Genomic DNA, 17,389 nt, shown 5'->3' on the forward strand with positions numbered 1-17,389 from the left:
GCGCTTCCTGGTGGAGTTTTTGAAGCACCCAGTGTGAGAAATGGCATCTTGATGAGATGGTCACTTTACAGGCATCTTTGATTACTGAAGCCCGAAGAGAAAGCTGTCGGGATGAGTCTAGAAAGCTAAGGTCCTTTTGAGCCAGGATTGGCCTCTAGTGTTGTCCCATCCTCCCCCCACCTCCCTGAAAGGTGGCCATTCTCAGCTGTTCCCATGGAGGTTGCTGAAGGCACAGTGGTTGCTTGCTCTAGGGCACATGTGTCAAACACAAGGCCCGCGGGCCAAATCCGTCCCGCCAGGCCTTGCAATGTGGCCCGCACCTTGCTGTCATCACTGCACTCTGCTGCGTTTCCATCACAATGACAGTTTATGACTGTTCAGTAAACCATTCGGCCGGCGATTTAGGCTGGATTTTAGATTTTGGCCCCTTCTCTGATTGAGTTCGACACGCCTACTCTAGGGAATGGCCAGGCTGGGAGAATAGTAGCTGTTCTCACTCCTGAGCCAGGTGGTTCCCGCAGAGCCAGGCCAACGCCCCACCCAGAGGGCTGCTGGGCACGTCCCTGGGAGTGGGAGGCAGAGGGCACCGATGCTAGGTTCAGGGGAGGGCAGAGTATATCGGGAGGCTAAAGGGCCACTGGCGTTGGCAAGGCTGGTGGGAGCCAGGGTGGAGAGAGGTGTGATCGCCCAGGTTCCCAGGCACGTGCCCGCGTCAGCACACACAGGCTGGCGGAGTTGGGGAGTTTCTCTCTTTGTCTTTTGTTCATTCCCTTGATACATGTGTTGCTTTTTTTTAATCTATTGGAGGTTCTTCTCACCCACACATAAATTATACTTCGAAGCTCTTAGTGGATATCTTGATAGAAGAGAGGGGGAAATAACCTACAGATCTCCAGTCCAATAGACCAGTCTCGGTTTTCTGTTTTCTTTTTTCTTTTAATATATTGCTTTATTGATTTCAGGGAGGAAGGGAGAGGGAGGGAGAGATAGAAACATCAAATGTTGAGAGAGAATCCTTGATCGGCTGCCTCCCGCATGCCCCATACTGGGGATCAAGCTTGCAACCCAGGCATGTGCCCTTGGCCCGAATCAAACCCCAGAGGACCCTCCTGCCCACAGGCTGACACTCTAACCACTGAGCCAAACCAGCTAGGGCAGCCTCAGTTTTCCTGATAGGAGTGTTCGTTATTCCCAGAACCACTGTTAGATCCAGTTGCCATCGGTATGGACTGGATGAGAACCAAACAGGTTTAATGGCCCATCCCACAGGCAGGGGAGCCATAGCCCGTCCCCACTGTTTCTCCACGTCCCATCATTAGTTGCAGGTCAGCAAAGTCCGCTGGCCCTGAAGGCAAACCTCGCTGTCTTCATCACGTCTCCTCTCCCCTGTGACCGGAAATGACATCCAGTTGAAACGGGCTGAAGGGAAACCTGGGGTCAGCTCTTCTCTCTCCCTTCCCGCAGAGGGCTACTTCCAGAAGCCGGGGAAGAAGTGCGCGGAGAAGTCTTGCTCAGATTCCAGCTCTGACTGCGGCAGCTCCTCGGGCAGCGTGCGTGCCAGCCGCGGCAGCTGGGGCAGCTGGAGCAGCAGCAGCTCCGATGGGGACAAGAAGCCGGGGGGCGCCCCTCAGCACTTCCTGCCAGCCAGCGGTGAGTCCCGAGAACGGCCCTCCCACCCGCAGGGAGTCCTCTAAAAGCAGGCCCTGTCCGAGAGACGGGCACTCACAGCCATCAAAACCTAGACAACGCGTCCGCATGGGGTTTCAGTCCATGTCTCCCTGGAATTTGTATAGACGTGGTTTGCGCCCTAACATGGAGTCTGGCTTTGAGAATTGCCCGTGTGTGCTTGAGAAGAATGTGTATGCTGCTGCTTTGGGGTTGATTGTTCTGTAAATATCAGATCCATCTGATCTAGCGTGTCATTCAAGGCCACTGTTTCCTTGTTGATTTTTAGTCTGGAAGATCTGACCAGTGATGTCAGGGGATGTTGAAGTCCCCTAGTATGACCATATTGCTGTCGATCTCTCCCTTAGACTTCATCAAGAGTTGTTTTTGTTTTTGTTAATATATTTGGATTCATGTAACATAAGACTTTTTAAAATGCAGGGCTTAACATTAACAAAAAAACAAGTGTAGCTTTTGTTAGTAAGGGAAGGCTGACAGAAGAATGATAAAAATTGGAGGGTTATGTAATACCAGGAAAATGTCCCCAACATAATTAATGGTGTAAGAGACCAAAAAGGCAAAGTATATATGAATATGACCCCAATTTTACACATATGTGTACACATCAAAGGTATTGTAAGAACTATCGCTAAGTATTGATAATGGTAGTATAATTATAGGTGTCTTATATTTTCCTTTTTTAATCTTTTGTCTATTTTTATAGATTTCTTACGATAAGCATGTTACTTTTATAAGCTGGTCTATTTCTATAGCAAAATTTATTTTCTCAGGAAAAAACCCCCATTAAAAAGTTATATATTATTAATGGTTTCAGCCCCCCCCCCCCCCCATAAAGAAAACATTATTAAGCCAAAAGTCATACATTTAAATCTTGGGTTTTCAATAAAAGATAAATTATAAGGCATTTTAATAGTAAAACTACTAAATATGGGACTATCAGTTTAACGTGAGAAATAAATCATTAGGGGTTAATGAAATTAACCGTTTGCATTATGAGACATCATGCAGTTGAATTCTGTTTGGAAAAACTTGGAATAATTCTTTTGCTTTCATGCAGGAGACAGTGTTTCCCAGAACGACTTTCCTCCAGAAACGCCCATCTCCTTGAATCTTTGCCATAACATCTGCAACCCCACGTAAGTTTTCAGCTTCCCGGCATTCTCCGTGTGCTTCATGCACTGCTCTTTCTGTCTGGCGTGTTTCCGCTTCAAACCTGGTTCTGCAGGGTAAAGGATGAAAACGTTTGACGGACGAGAGGAGGTGAAATCTGATTTTACTAGTAATTCAGAAGGGGGGCGGGGTCCTTCCAAGTGACCACAGTTCACGTGGAGATGTCTGTGGTATTGCTGGTCCTTCCTGTGTTGTGACTGTCAGGAAGCCTCCCATCCTGAGAGTGGAAAGAAGACATTGCCGGTATAAGAATGGACATCATCTCCTCTTTGCTGGGACGTGAAATAAAGCCAAGCATTGATGACCTAGGGAGTTCTGAAAGAACCTGGAAGATACTACGTGTTTACAGTCCCACCATGTGATGCTTGTAGCAGCATCAGACAAAACAAACACGCACCTTCTGTTGAGTGAGAAGGAGGAGGACATGCAGGGGGAGAGGGCTTCAGAGGGAGAGAAAAATTCGTTTTCTTAGGCACCAGCCACTTTGTGAGAGGATAGGATGTCATTAAAATAAGTTGGTGAGCCTGGCTCAGTGGTTAAGCATCGCCCCATGAACCAGGGGGTCGCGGTTTGATTCCCGGTCCTTGCACATCCCTGGGTTGTGGGCTCGATTCCCAGTAGGGGGCAGGCAGGAGACAGCCGGCCCATGATTCTCTCATCATTGTTGTTTCTATCTCTTACTCCGTCTCCCTTCCTCTCTGAAATCCATAAAAATGCATTTTTAAAAATTAAGTTGGTGAGTTGGTGAAAATAAATACTCATCAAGGTACAAAGAAAGTGCTGTAAGAACCGTTTTTGTGTTGGGTAGGAAGTAAACCAGCCTTAAGAATTGCTGCCAGCCGGTGGCAGGCCGATGTGCACTGCCGATGGCCTCGGTGACCTCAGTTAAAAGTGCTTTGTTGTTTATTAAAGGGCAACTTTGCTGGGTCTTGGCAATTTAATATTCCTCAGCCCTTTTCTGGCTGTGACCCATATGTCTCTAGTATCCACAGGTTTCTTGGGGGAGGAATGCGTGTAAACACTCAGCCAGACTTGGTTGTACAACTGCAGTGTCTCCTTGTACAGAAAACATCAGCGATGTCCCTTTTCTCCCTTTCCCCACAGCGACGTGAACAGTCTCCCACAGTATGCAGAACCTCCCTGTCCCAGCCTTCCTGCCGGGCCTGCAGGTGCTGAAGAAGATAAAGGTGAGGCTCCTTCCACTTGCTCCAGACACCAGCAGGTGCAGGGGTTCCACACTGTGGGCATTGGAGGGCAGGGCCATTACCCCAGTTCCCTCTTCTCCACACCCTGGGCCTTTGTGCACTGGGAGGGCGCCTGCCTTCTGCACCTGCATCATCGGGACCCTCTGCCTTCGGCCGTCCCCTCTACGCTGACACTGGGCTCCCTCCTTGCAGCCAAGGCACAAGGGCTCCTGGACAGTGCAGGGCTACCTCTGTGTTTAGTTCCCCTTTCCCCTGGGGAGGTCCCATTAGAAAGCATACGAAGGGTGAGGCTCCAGCACCTTAGCCTACTTCTGCTTTCCCCACCCTCCTCTTCATTCCTCACCTCCCCGTGTCCTACAAATCTGATATCCCAGCCTCCCCAGCCTCAGTGAGCAGCCTCACTCCTGCACCAGGCCATTTTCCCCACATAAAACGGAAATACAGCTGGGGCCTAGCCAGGTGCATGAGCATCACATGTTTGCATTCATTCCCCTTGGCCCCAGACATTGCAGGGGTGACTTGAACAGGCCCAGGTGCTTGCATACGTGTGGCATGCATTACAGAAAGGAACAAGCTTAGGGAACCTGTGTCTTATAACAGGCAGTAGGATGTCTCCCTCCTCTGCAGAGGGAGACACCGTGTGATTGCAAGGCTTTTGCTTGGCAAAACATCCTTGAATAGATGGTCCAGAACAGTGGTCGGCAAACTCATTAGTCAGTGGAGCCAAATATCAACAGTACGACGATTGAAATGTCTTTTGTGAGCCGAAAACCGACTTCTGCGCATGGGCCACGATGTTTCAATTGCGCTGTACGTGCACACACCCGCATAAGGTATTATGTGGAAGAGCCACACTCAAGGGGCCAAAGAGCCACACGTGGCTCTCGAGCTGCAGTTTGCCGACCACTTGTCCAGAACAAAGGCCTCCGAGGCCTCTGCTTGCAGGATGCTCAGAAGTGCAAGGAACCCGTGGAGACTGACCTCCCGGCAGCCACTCTGCTCAGGATCTCTCAGGGGCTTTCCATCTGACCGGAGTCAGTGCCCACGTCCTCATGGGGCCACAGGCCCTGTGTTGTCTGGCCCCTTGCTGTTCTGAACTCACAAGGCACTCTCCCACCGCGGGGCTGCACACTTAGCTGTGTCCCCCATGCCCAGCGCACATCTTACCCTTCCTTGGCTCGCTTCTCACCTCAGTCACAGGAGTACAGTATCCGAAGTAAATGTCCAAGCAGTGTGCTCTGTTTCTGCTTTATATCCGGAAACTATGCCCCAAAAAGAGTGAGGGGAGCAGATGTGGTCGGCGTGTGGGGGTGACACGGGAGTGTTTCCTGTAGGAAGAAGGGGGACAGAGGCCTTGCTCTCCTCCTCAGGTCTGTACCCCCCTGGAGACCTGTGGCCCACGCAGCCCGTGTGTGTGACAAGCGGCTTCAACTGCGCCCTGGAGAGCACGGTGCCGGGCGTGATGCAGGGAGCAGCCCCCGTGCACAGCAGGTACAGGTCTCGGCTGACGGCCGCCTCCCTGGGCCTGGGCCTTGTGGTGGGAACTGGGATCCCACCTGTTAGGTTGTCCTCACAGAATCGAGGGCCCAGCCTCCTTCCCTGGCCACCTCAGCCAGGGGATGCCATCTGTCCTTCGGAGTTGTGTTGTGATGTCTTAGAAAAGAACAAACCCAGCCTTGAGAGAAACAAGAAAGATAGAAGTAATAGATAATACAGCTGAAGACCACATCATGACTCTCCTTTCTTTAAAATGAAAAGATTGAAAAAGCAATCACTCCTAATTCCCACCTCCCGACAGTGCAAAGATTTCTTTTCTTTCCTGCTATTGATCTTGAACACATTTACATTTTTAAAAGATCAAATAACATGAGTGTTGAAAAATAGTTATATAATGGCCATTCCCTACATTTGTTTATGGCTATGACTGTGCCATTGAATTATGGAACCTGGAGAAAATGCTTGGTACATCTGTGTTTCGTCACAGAATCCATTTGAAATATTTGCGTGGGGGAGGTCAGCTTATAACAGTGGTATTTACTTTATTTCTTTCTGGAACGAGAACCCAGTTGTTAACGGTGACCAGAGTATCCTGAGTCGTGGTCTTTGTAGTCCTGACTTACCCAAGGCGAATGCCTGCCCTGCTCTGCGTGAGGGGTGGACACTTGCACCGCAGGGCGTGTTTAAGTCTTTCCAATGTGAGCTCAGACGCTTCAGGGCAGGCCAGTGGCTCTTCTCCGCGCCGATAACCACGGCCTCTGGTTACTTATCCTGGTTACACGGGGAGTGTGCTCCTCGTCCGAGCGTCTGTCCTGTCATGACATGTCATTGGTGATGAGCGCTCAGTAAACCTTTGATTCTGTGACTGAAGAAAGTACATCTTTTATTTCCCAAAATTGAGGATTTAGCAGTGATCAGGATGCTGGGCAGTGAAATTGCTTTCTTCTTTCTTCACGTGGACCTGTTGACACCGTTTCTGAAAGGAGACCTCTTCTTTTTTTCATAGCAGTTTCATTGATTGGAGTGCAACTTGCGAAGGCCAGTTCCCCAGTGTGTACTGCCCGTTAGAACTGAACGATTACAACGCCTTTCCGGAAGGTAAAAGCTGTTTGAACAAACCCAGTGCCATTTTTGTATTCTCAGAAAGTCAGAGCAGGAAGTGTTTGGCCTTAAGGCAGTCAGTGCAGAAAAATGTGTCTTAAAAACATTAGACCATAGTTGACATAACATTATATTCATCTCAGGTATACAGCATTGTAATTCGACGTGTGTGTGTGTGTGTGTGTGTGTGTGTGTGTGTATGTGTGTATGTCGAGAAATGATTGCCACCCATGTCGTAAACATCCCTTACCATGCATAGTTAATAGTTACAGTTTTCTTTTCTTGTAGGGAGAACTTTTTATTTAAGATTTAATCTCTTAGCAACTTTTAATATATAATACAGTATTAACTACAGTACCTTGCTGTACATGACAGCCCAGGACTTGTTTATCTTATCCCTGGGACTTGGTACTTCATAAGCCCCTGAACCATTTTGCCTATACCTCCACCCCCACCCCACCGTCAGAAGGTCTACTGTATTCATGAGCTTGTTTTCATTTTTCGTAGTGGTTTATTTGTTTATTTTGTTGTTGTTAAGAATTTGCCTTTAACATTGAGGGGCCTTTGAGAATGACCTGGCAGGAGGCTGCTGACTGCTTTTGTGTGGGTCTAGTTATGCATACATGGCCATGTATAATTTTCTATGCCTCAAAAGGCCCTGTACACCTGGGACTGGGGGCTTCTACCGATCTCCCTAAGAGAGAACCCAGCCATTGGCCTTGGGTGGACCTGACATTGTGGCTTCCCTGTGGGAGGGAAGCTGGGGTGCTCGTGGTCAGCTCCTCTTAGGCAGTGAGGCCACCTGAAATAGAAGCCTCTCCTTGCCTGTTCCTCAGCGTGTTCTGACGCCTCTGCCCTGGTGGTGTTGCAGAAGAAGGGAAGAAGCTTGGAGGGGAAATTGCCAGTGCACCTGTTATAATAAACAATAAGAAATATGAGATTTCCCTGATAAGCTTGGAAATTCTCTTACTGTACATTACAGTGCAAGCACGATTGGTCATACTAAGCTACCTTGGCAGAGGCACAATAAGCTATATATTAGATACTGCACTAATGTGGATTTTGATACATGCATTGCTCTATGGTAACCACAAGGGGGTGCCGTGGTAACTTTCTCCTATGCTTATGAGGCTTGTGTGTATTAATCTTCTTAGCTAAGTGCTTGGCTTGGCATTGCCTTTGTCAGTCCATACGGTATAATATGCAGGTGGCCTGATAGGTAATAAAAGAACATTTCCAGGGCTGGTGAGAAGCTTGACACGATTCACATCTATAGTGTATTCTGTGTATCAGAAAGATCCCCATCAAGTCACCAAACATATAGGACGTCAGCCCAGAGGTAGGCCTTCCCTGAGGGCTTCCCAGGGCATGAGTCTGATAAACAGTTTTGAACCTGAGAGTGGCAGCGGAACTCCCGGTGCACACAGGGTAATAAGTATGCTCCTTCTGTCTTCAGCCTGTCCGTATAGTAAGAAAGGCCTTGAGAGTTTTCTTGCCGAGAGTGAGAATTCACTTCACACCCCAAAAATGTTTGCCTGTGTTGACGTCTCCCGTTCTTTGTAGAGAACATGAATTACCCCAACGGCTTCCCGTGTCCTGCTGAAATTCAGACAGACTTTGTTGACCACAACGCGCAGTCTACCTGGAACACCCCGCCCGCTGTGCCGGCCGCCTGGGGACACCCCGGTCTCGTCAGCAACCCGGTCAGTGCTTCCCAGCCCGCGCTGGGGCCCTGGGCGCCTCCTGTTGCTTTCTGCTGGTTTTTCAATCCAGGTCTCACATAGCAATAGAGTTGGGTTCGGATCGGCTAAATCTGGGCTTGCTTCCTTTAGGTCAGGGGCTGGGAGGGGACCTTTCTCCTGCCGAGGGCCATTTGGATATTGGTAACATCCTTTGAGGGCCCATCCAAAACAATCAACTTGAGAACTAGCCCGCTATCTCTGGTCAAAGGTTTAATGAACTCTCACCCCTAATGTAAGGTGACCAGGTGTCCTGCTTTTGGTGGGTCAGTCCCGATTTTTAACAATTTGTTCCACATCCTGCGGCATTTTTAAACAGTCCAGAAGATTTAAAAGATTCTTTCCAAAAATCGGGACTTTTTTAAAACGTCGCGGGATGCAGGACAAATTGTTAAAAATCGGGACGTCTGGTCACCTTACCCTAATATCTCGGCAGGGCCAGCCAAATGATTTTGCAGGCCTCATACGGCCCTCGGGCCAGATGTTCCCACCCCTGCTCTGTATCAGAGGAGCCCACCCTCTGAAGGAACCTAAACCATCATCAGACAGGCAGGGGCCTTGCTGACATTGGCATTCTAGCCACTTCCAAGCTGCACCAGCAGGACGGCCTGTGGTAACATTGACGTGGGGCCGGAGCTGTGTTTCTGTGGCCCCGCCCACCTTTTCACCTGTGATCAGAGGTGAAATGCACGTCACAGACAGCTGTCGGTGGTCAGTGACGGGGCTCTGAGGGCTTCCTGCCCGCCAAGGCCCTCCACCCCTCTGTGCTTACGAGTCCTACCCCTTCCCCCTCTCTGATCCACTCAGCAGTTTTTTACAGAGAGGACATTTGGGCTGTGGGTCCGTGCTTGGGTTGAAAATACGTTTACCCAGTTAGATGAGAGATTTCACAACCCCGTGTTTGTGGAAAAATGGAGTTCAAGCCACCTGGATGGTGGAGAATAGTGTAATAAGTGCCCAAGCTACTTGGATGGATACCACTGTGGTATCTACTCGTATACATGCAACCTTGATATTGCCTTTCTAAGACTTTTTAAAATATATATATTTCTTTTTTTAAAAAAAAAACATCTCTTTTTTCCCCCTCCTCATTTACACATCAGCCCTACCTCACAAGCACCCGAAGCTTATCTCCAATGTCTGGACTTTTTGGTTCCATCTGGGCCCCGCAGAGCGATGTGTACGAAAACTGCTGCCCCATCAGCCCCTCCACAGAGCATCCGACTCACATGGAGAACCCGGCTGTCATGTGCAAGGAATACTACCCGGGGTTCAACCCGTTTCGTGCCTACATGAACCTGGACATATGGACTACCACAGCCAACAGGAACGCCAATTTCCCACTGTCTAGGGACTCGAGCTACTGTGGGAATGTGTGAGGAGAGTTTGGTTTTTAAACAATGTGAATAAAGAGGCTTGTGTTTTGACGACTAGCGTAAACTGGTTCTTGAGATAGATTACGACATTGGTGGATATTTTGGCACTTTTATATGAAAATAAAACTTTTTTAATGAAATCTGGGTGCGTTCTGTTTTTTGTTTGTTTGTTTGTTGTTGTTGTTGTTTTTTTTACTTTTCACAAATCAGTGGTAGAAACTAAACATTCATATGTCATTACTTTATACCTCAAGGAGTGTGCCCCACATGCCAAATGTTTTCAGTCAGAACGAGGAAGACTGGGGAAGGTGGAAACTGGGACAGAAGTGGCTGCTGCATTTAACATCCCCCCAACCCCCCGCCCCAATGCATGTCACAACCCCCGGCAGCTTGCAAACAATGAAGTTGGTAAGGTGACATTCCCAGAGATTCTTATGTCGCTGACAGGTGTACCAGGCGATCAGCATCTTCCTTCCCACAGTTTCCATTGGTTGTAACATGCGGCCAGGGCAGAGAACTGCTGCCTGGGGAGGCCTAGCTCAGCAGCCAGGCTCTTGCCTGGGCGACCCAGCTCAGGTGGAGGGTGGTTCTCTCTGGTCCTGGTGGCCATGGTGAAGTGGCGAGACTAACCCTGTTCTGCTACGGCCAGAATGGCTCTCCCCTCCGTCAGGGCAGCCACTGGGCATGACAGCAGCAGGACCATCCCAGCAGCATTTGGTTTCCCGGAGTGAGCAGCCTTACTCCAAGCACACGCCCCCGGGCTCAGGTCACTGTATAGGCCTGCCTGCCAGACTGGTTTGTGTCTGCTCATCAATGACTCGAGCAGTCCCTGGGCTGGTGGACTAGTCGCTCGGTGTGTGTAAATTTTGAAGATTTTTTTTTTCTTACTTTTCATAAACATCTCCTTGTTACTGTTTGTTTCATCTTGATTGGAAGTTCCCTAGGAGATAGTTTTTTTTGTTTTTTTTTTAGGTGGCTTTGGGAGATCAGTTTTGAGTGGACTGCTGGGTTTACTTGCTTTGAGTTGGTTTTGCTTTGCCATGGGGGGTGCGGGCGCCAGGTACAAGGAGGGCAAGCATACTGTAAATCCTGGACCATCCTCTGCAAGGTGTGCCCGCAAGCACGCCAGGACCACGAGAAGCCTCTCGGGCTGCCCAGTTAGAATCGTGATGCGGGTGAAGCTTCCCAATACTGAATGAGGTTGAGAATAATGTAGGTTCTAGGACCAAAAGAATTGTTAGCAGGGACCAGAATAAAGGTTTGTGCTCCTGCAATTCTTAGCAGTATTATCTCGAACAGCTGAAAGGTGGAAACAGCCTAGGTCAGTGGTAGCCAACCTTTTGGACCACCTGCTGGCCTAGATGCCCAACTGATGGATGTATGGATAAAAGAAACATGATAAATACATGCAATGGGATATTCAGCCTCAAAAAGGAAGAAAATTCTCCCTAGCTGGGTTAGGTCAATGGTTAGTATCACCCCATGCATCAAAGGGTCATGGGTTTGATTCCCTGTCAAGGGCACATACCTGGGTTACAGGTTCGATCCTGGTCTTGTCGGGGCATGTTTGAGGCAGCCAATCAATGAATCTCCCTTCACATTGATGTTTCTCTCTGTCTTTCTTCCCCAGTTCCCTTCCATTCTCTAAAAATCAATGGGGAAATATCCTTGGGTAAGGATTAACAAAAAAAAGGGAGGAAATTCTGGCCCTGGCCAGGTAGCTTGGTTGGTTAAAGTGTCGTCCTGAGATGCCACGGTTGCAGATTGGAACCCCAGTCAAGACACATACAAGAAAGAATCAACCAGTGAATGCAGAAATAAGTGGAACAACAAATTGATGTTTCTCCTCTCCCTCCCTCTCTGTAAAATCAAATTAAAAAGGGAATTCTATATGTGCCACAATGTGTATGTCCCATGAAAAGCATTCTACTCAGTGAAATAAGCCAGTCAATGAACAAATGCCTTACTGCTGGAAGGCACCTAGTCCCGTCAGCTTCACAGAGACAGAAAGCAGCATGGCGGTTACCAGGGGCCAAGTGGGGAAGGAGAAATGGGGAGTGATTGTTCAACGTGTACAGTTTTAGTTTGAAAATATTTGAAAAAAAGTTCTAGAGAGGGGTGGTGGTGATGGTTGCACAATAACGTGAAATGTACTTTGTGTCACCAAATGATACATAGAAGTGTTAAAATGGTCAGTTTTGTGTAGTGTATGTTTTAACCACAAAATAAAAATTCATGTTCAGTATAGAATTCAAAACTTACCCACTGAGGAGTATATGATGCTTTAGATGTATGTTGTGCTCATGATCTAATTCACTTCCCTACTTTCATTGGTCCCTCAATCCCAGTCCCCCTCAGGGAAATGTGAGAAATCCAAACAAGTCCTTCCACTAAATACAGAAGGAAGTACTAACCTTCACTTTAACTGGAATATTACCTTTAATCCTAAGGCCAAACTCAATGATGAGGAAACTGGAAGTTTTTCTTGGTTTGAAATATTTACTGAGAGACTGATGAACAAGAACAGACCCAGAGATAAGGAGCCATGGGTCAGACTGTTGGACCTCAAAGGGAGGGTGGGGATAAAAGGGAGAGATCAACCAAAGGACTTATATGCATACATATGAGCCTAACCAGTGGTCAAGGACAATAGGGAGGTGGGGGCATGAGTTGGGAAGGGGGATGGAATGAGGGGTTGAGGACAAATATGTGATACCTTAATCAATAAAGAAATATAAAAAATAAAATATTTACTGAGGACCATTTAGGAGCTGGGACCAGTCCCAGGGGCCCTTCACCAAAGAACAGGACAGACTAGGTCCTGCTGTGCTGGCACATTCCAGAAGGAGGGCTCGGGCAAGAAACAAGCAAAAGATTCAAGGAATGTTTTGAATACTGCTGTGTGCTTTGAGGGCCATGAAATGGTGCTGTGATAAATGGGGAGGGGCAGCAGGTGGTCCGGGGAAGTCTAAAGTAAGGCTTTTTAAAACAATCAATTTTCCATCTTTCTTTAAATATGGATGTGTTTTTGTTTTTATCTTTATTTTTGAAAGTATTACAAAATCCCCCTTTCATCCCCATTGACCTCAAAGAGCTAAAAGTTGAACAGCAAGAAAGAGCCAGCTGTGCCAAGATCAACAGGCAAAGCTTTGCCACTGAGGAGAGGGCAGGTGCAAAGGCCCCGGGGCAGGAGGCCTGTGTGTTTGGGGCCTGGAGAGCAAGGGCCACAATGGAAAGAGGTGAGGCCCTAGAAGTGGGCAGAGGCTGCCGCCATAGGGCCTTGCAAACCACCAACAAGAGGATGGGTTTTACTCACGGTGTGGTGGGAAGCCATGGGAACATTTTAAGAGAAGAAACGTTATCTGATTTGAGGGTCAAAGAAATCACTGACAGCTGAATAGAGAAAAGGTTCTTTGGGTGCAGGAGTAACAGTAACACCAACTAGACATCCGCAGCTACAGTGGAGAGGATGGGGAGAATTGGTTTGTTATAAGCATGCTGATTGGTGGGGTGAAGTTGAGTTGACTGGGCCCTGAGAGCGAGTCAAAGTGAAGAGCATTTGGGGAGGGTCTGGTTGGAGGGTAGGGGCAGGTGTTCTGAGTTGGACAGTGTGAAGCAGAGAAGTCACACAGGCAGTTGCATCTGCAGATGTGAAGCTGGTGAAGTTTAGGGCTAGGGACATACACTGGGACTTCTTCAGCCTCTTGATGGTGTTAAGGTGATGGGAGTGAATGAGGCATCTTGGAGAGAAGAAGAATTTTGAGGACTGAGCCTGGACACCCTCATGTGAAGAAATGGAGAGGAGGAGGCAGGAGCAGAGTAGACTGAGAGCAGCCACTGGCAGGGTAGGAGGAAGCCAAGAGGCTGAGAAGTCAGATGTGCAAAACACTGTGGGACCAGTCAGACAACTGTCCCCGGTGTTCTCGCCATTCTGGAGGGAGGTGTGGTGAGAGAGGTGAGGAAAGTCTAGCAGGTGAAGGGTCATTATTGGCCCAACACGGACAACGTGCATGCCTACTCATCACAACGTTAGAACAGTGATGACCTGGAAATGCATGTTCTACAATAGGAATATGTTCAACTTACAATACATACAGTTGTTGGAATGCTGGGACACCTCTAAAAATCATTGTTAAGAGTGGCACCGGCAATGAAACAGTGGGACACCAAGTTACATACAGTATGATCCCACTGACTATGGGGGGATGCGCCATCTAGTGAGTGGGATTGGAAGTGGTTTTGTATTATCTTCAGCCGTTTTTTGTATTGTCTATCATAAGCTTGTGCTACTATCGCCCTACCTACCCCCTCCCCCAAAGACTTTTAATTAAATCTTAAGGGAAAGTATATTTTATTTAACAATGGGGAAAAGTAAGTATGTTAAAAACAAATGCTAACGTCTAATAACATTTTCATCATGCTATAAAAGGACAGAATTTAAAGGCAAAGGCGAAGTGAAACTTTCACCAAGCATTCCCTAATAAAATTCCTATAAAATGAGGTATGTGGTAATTACTTGGGTCAGGATTAAACACACATAAGAATGTCTTTAAATACATAACCAACATACAAAATGCAAGGCAGTCTAATGACAGTTAATCAAAATACTGGACAAGTAGTGTAAAAAAGTCACCTTTAAAATACAACTTTTTAAAAATACAGATCCTATAATATTTATGCAAACTCAAGTAAATATTTAAAAGTAATTATTTTGGCCGATACCAGGTTGGCTCAGTGGATAGAGCATCAGCTTGAGGACTGAAAGGTCCCAGGTTCGATTCTGGTCAAGGGCACGTACCTTGGTTGTGGGCACCTCCCCAGTAGGGGGCATGCAGGAGGCAGCTGATTGATGTTTCTCTCTCATCCATGTTTCTAACTCCTCTGCGTAAAAAAAAAAAATCAATAAAATATATTTAAAAAAAAATAAAAATAATTATTTTGGTGTGACCCAGACATTTGAACAATTTACTGTTCCTACTGGAGTCCAGAGAAGATGTCAGTAAATTAGAATGTACATATTTAGTATTTTTGTATGTAGAATGTGCATCCTAATATATAAAAACCCTGGATCTGTCATCCACAATGACCGGAGGCTTGACCTAATGCCCAGGCTGTGGGAGAGGCAGGCTCTGGTGAGTGGGAACTTTTGGCAGTAGAGACGGGAACGGGGGAGATGGGGCCGGCACTCACACTCAGTCACAACCACATACACACACAGTGCCCACCAGCTCACAGCCTTTTCTCCCTTTCTTTTCCTCCCTCCCAGCTCACTCTCAGAGCCTCTCTCAGAATGAGGAATCAAAACAGACTGGGCCTGAAGAGGCCTACATGGAAGGGAGGGTGGGCAGAGGCTTGAGCAGCCCCCACTGGCCCTGCCCCCTCCCAGCCAGGAAAGAGGAAGAGGGAGGCAGGGAGGCCTGGAGGACTGCTGAGAAAAACAAAGAGAGACAGAGACTGGGCGAGATCAGGCTGTCAGGGGAGGGTAGTTAGGGGCAATCAGGCATGCAGGCAGATGAACGGTTAGGAGCCAGTGGTGGGTTCAGGCCTAAATGGGCAGTTGGACATCCCCCAAGGGAGGGTGTAGACTGGCTGGGCTGAGGGAACATCCCCCCTCCCCTGTGCACAAATTTCATGCACTGGCCACAAGTAGTATTTATAAAAGTCTTATTTTAGAAACTAAAGACAAACAAAAATTTTACTCAGTATCATTTCAGGTTCACTTCATCTGGCTGGCTGCATATTTATTCATTAACAGTAGATGTAGAAATTATTTGAAATCTTTTAAAAACTGAAGGAACAGACAAAGCCCAGTGACGTGGGGATTGGATAGACTACCACACTGCAGTGGTGAATGACCACCCGGTTCAAATTCCATATGAAAAGCAATCCCGACAGCAAAAGGGGCAGGCAGTCCCTGGTCAGTCCAGGTTCCTCAATACATCACGTGGTCTAGGTCCACAGAGCTCCCAAGGAGAAACCAACTACTTATTTGCTTTCCTTCTTTCATGAAAAAAAAAAAATATATTCAATCAGAATAATATCCAAAACCCAGAATTGATTTTTGTATTAGTTGGGATGGCTAGTCTATGGTCGGCATACTCATTAGTCAACAGATCGTCATACCACGGATTGAGAGCCGCAAGTGGCTCGTGAGCCGCAGTTTGCAGACCACTGGGCTAGGTTATGCTGCAATAACAAATTGATCCCCAAACAGGCCCAGACGCTACTACAACTGTCCAGAAATTCAATAATATTAAATGTAAAAAATAAAATAATAATATATATTTTTTAAAAGAGGATTTAGATGTCTGAAGTTCAAATCCTGACTATACTTCTTACAAGCTTCTCTAATCTCTCTGAGCCTCAGGTTGCCCATCTGCAAAACGGGCTCATAATTTTTCCCCCGCAGGGACGCTAAGAGACTTTTGCCTCGTGTGTAATGTTGCTTATATGGTCTCTTTGGAATTACTTGCTCAATTTATCTCTTCCAAAAAAAACTGTGAGCTTCTTGAGGGCAGGGACCATAACTTGACTTGTGTGCTGTTCAACCAGCCTAACTAACACCATGCCTGACAAAAGGAACTGCTGAGTCAACATGGGATAACTGAAAACATACGTCTGGCACCTCGTAGGGGCTTGTTCTTTTCCCATCCTGCCTTTCAACCCTGGCCCTGCTGATAGCTTCCTGGACAGGTAGCTTCAACCATAGGGAGGTCAGGCCCTCCACAGCAGTCACTTTCACTTCCTAAAATTGCAGTGTTTCTCTGAAACATTATGCAAAAGCGGAATTTCAATGTGCCACTCACTGGACGGGGCAAAACAAAGTTGTCCTCTACCAGTTCCTGGCATGGCTGGTATTGCTTAGGGCACAAGTTCCTAAGGCTGGCAAACAGAACAGCACTTGCAGTGTTTCTGTGAGTGTGGGGAAAACTTGTTAGAATACTTCCTCATTCTTGGAAAAGACAGCAACGTCCCTTTATTGCCAAAGCCAAGTCCCAAGACTCTTTTCATCCAAGAGAGTAATCAATGAGTTATTGTTGGGCCTCTGTTTTAAGTGTGGGGCCCTCCATTGACAAAGAGGCAAATGCAAACAAAATTTCATTGGGAGGGTTCCTCCCTGCCTCCTTGCTCCAGCCCCTCCTCTTGCCTGGACTCTTACAATTTTTGAGCCCTTTCTGTATGCCAAGCATCCTGTTAGGTACAGGATATGTGTAACCTCACATAAACAGGAAGGGAAATTACTTCAGCGGCAGCCCCCTTCTTTCAAATCCTTTTCCCAACTAAACCTGCTTCAAACTGGCACCTACATCTGCACCTATGCCATCAACACTCCCATTTTCTTTTTAAAAATGTTTTTATTGATTTTAGGAAGAGAGGAAGGGAGAGGGATAGACAGAAACATCACCCATCGGCTGCCTCTTACATGCCCCCTACTGGGGGTTGAGCCCACAACCTGGGCATGTGCCCGACCAAGGAGTCAACCAGTGGCTGCTTGGTTCCTGGGTGGACACTCAACCATTGAGCCACACTGGTCAGGCAACACTCTCATTTTCTGAGAGAAACTGAGCTCATCTGGTTGGTCAGAAGGAAACAATATTCATATTAAGGTCGAAAG

The 17,389-nt window shown here is 47.4% G+C and overlaps 1 protein-coding gene across 6 annotated transcripts in view; it reads left to right on the plus strand.

The window, feature by feature from the left end:
• TMEM131L (transmembrane 131 like) overlaps nucleotides 1–9,914 on the plus strand; it is a 140,570-nt gene extending 130,656 nt beyond the window's left edge. For 2 of the 6 annotated variants that reach the window (XM_045576788.1, XM_045576790.1), the window contains 7 exons: nucleotides 1,465–1,650; nucleotides 2,744–2,822; nucleotides 3,961–4,043; nucleotides 5,432–5,552; nucleotides 6,565–6,656; nucleotides 8,223–8,362; nucleotides 9,502–9,914. In XM_045576788.1, the coding sequence (XP_045432744.1) occupies nucleotides 1,465–1,650; nucleotides 2,744–2,822; nucleotides 3,961–4,043; nucleotides 5,432–5,552; nucleotides 6,565–6,656; nucleotides 8,223–8,362; nucleotides 9,502–9,777 (977 nt within the window). In that variant the 3' untranslated portion in view covers nucleotides 9,778–9,914. Of the gene's footprint in view, nucleotides 1–1,319; nucleotides 1,439–1,464; nucleotides 1,651–2,743; nucleotides 2,823–3,960; nucleotides 4,044–4,661; nucleotides 4,759–4,983; nucleotides 5,277–5,431; nucleotides 5,553–6,564; nucleotides 6,657–8,222; nucleotides 8,363–9,501 lie in introns of those variants that run through there. The other 4 variants (XM_045576789.1, XM_036423358.2, XR_006740720.1 and 1 more) reach the window with 4 other exon arrangements.
• Nucleotides 9,915–17,389: the final 7,475 nt, after the last annotated feature.

This window comes from Pipistrellus kuhlii, unplaced genomic scaffold (assembly GCF_014108245.1).
Source record: "Pipistrellus kuhlii isolate mPipKuh1 unplaced genomic scaffold, mPipKuh1.p scaffold_m20_p_8, whole genome shotgun sequence".
NCBI lineage: Eukaryota > Metazoa > Chordata > Mammalia > Chiroptera > Vespertilionidae > Pipistrellus > Pipistrellus kuhlii.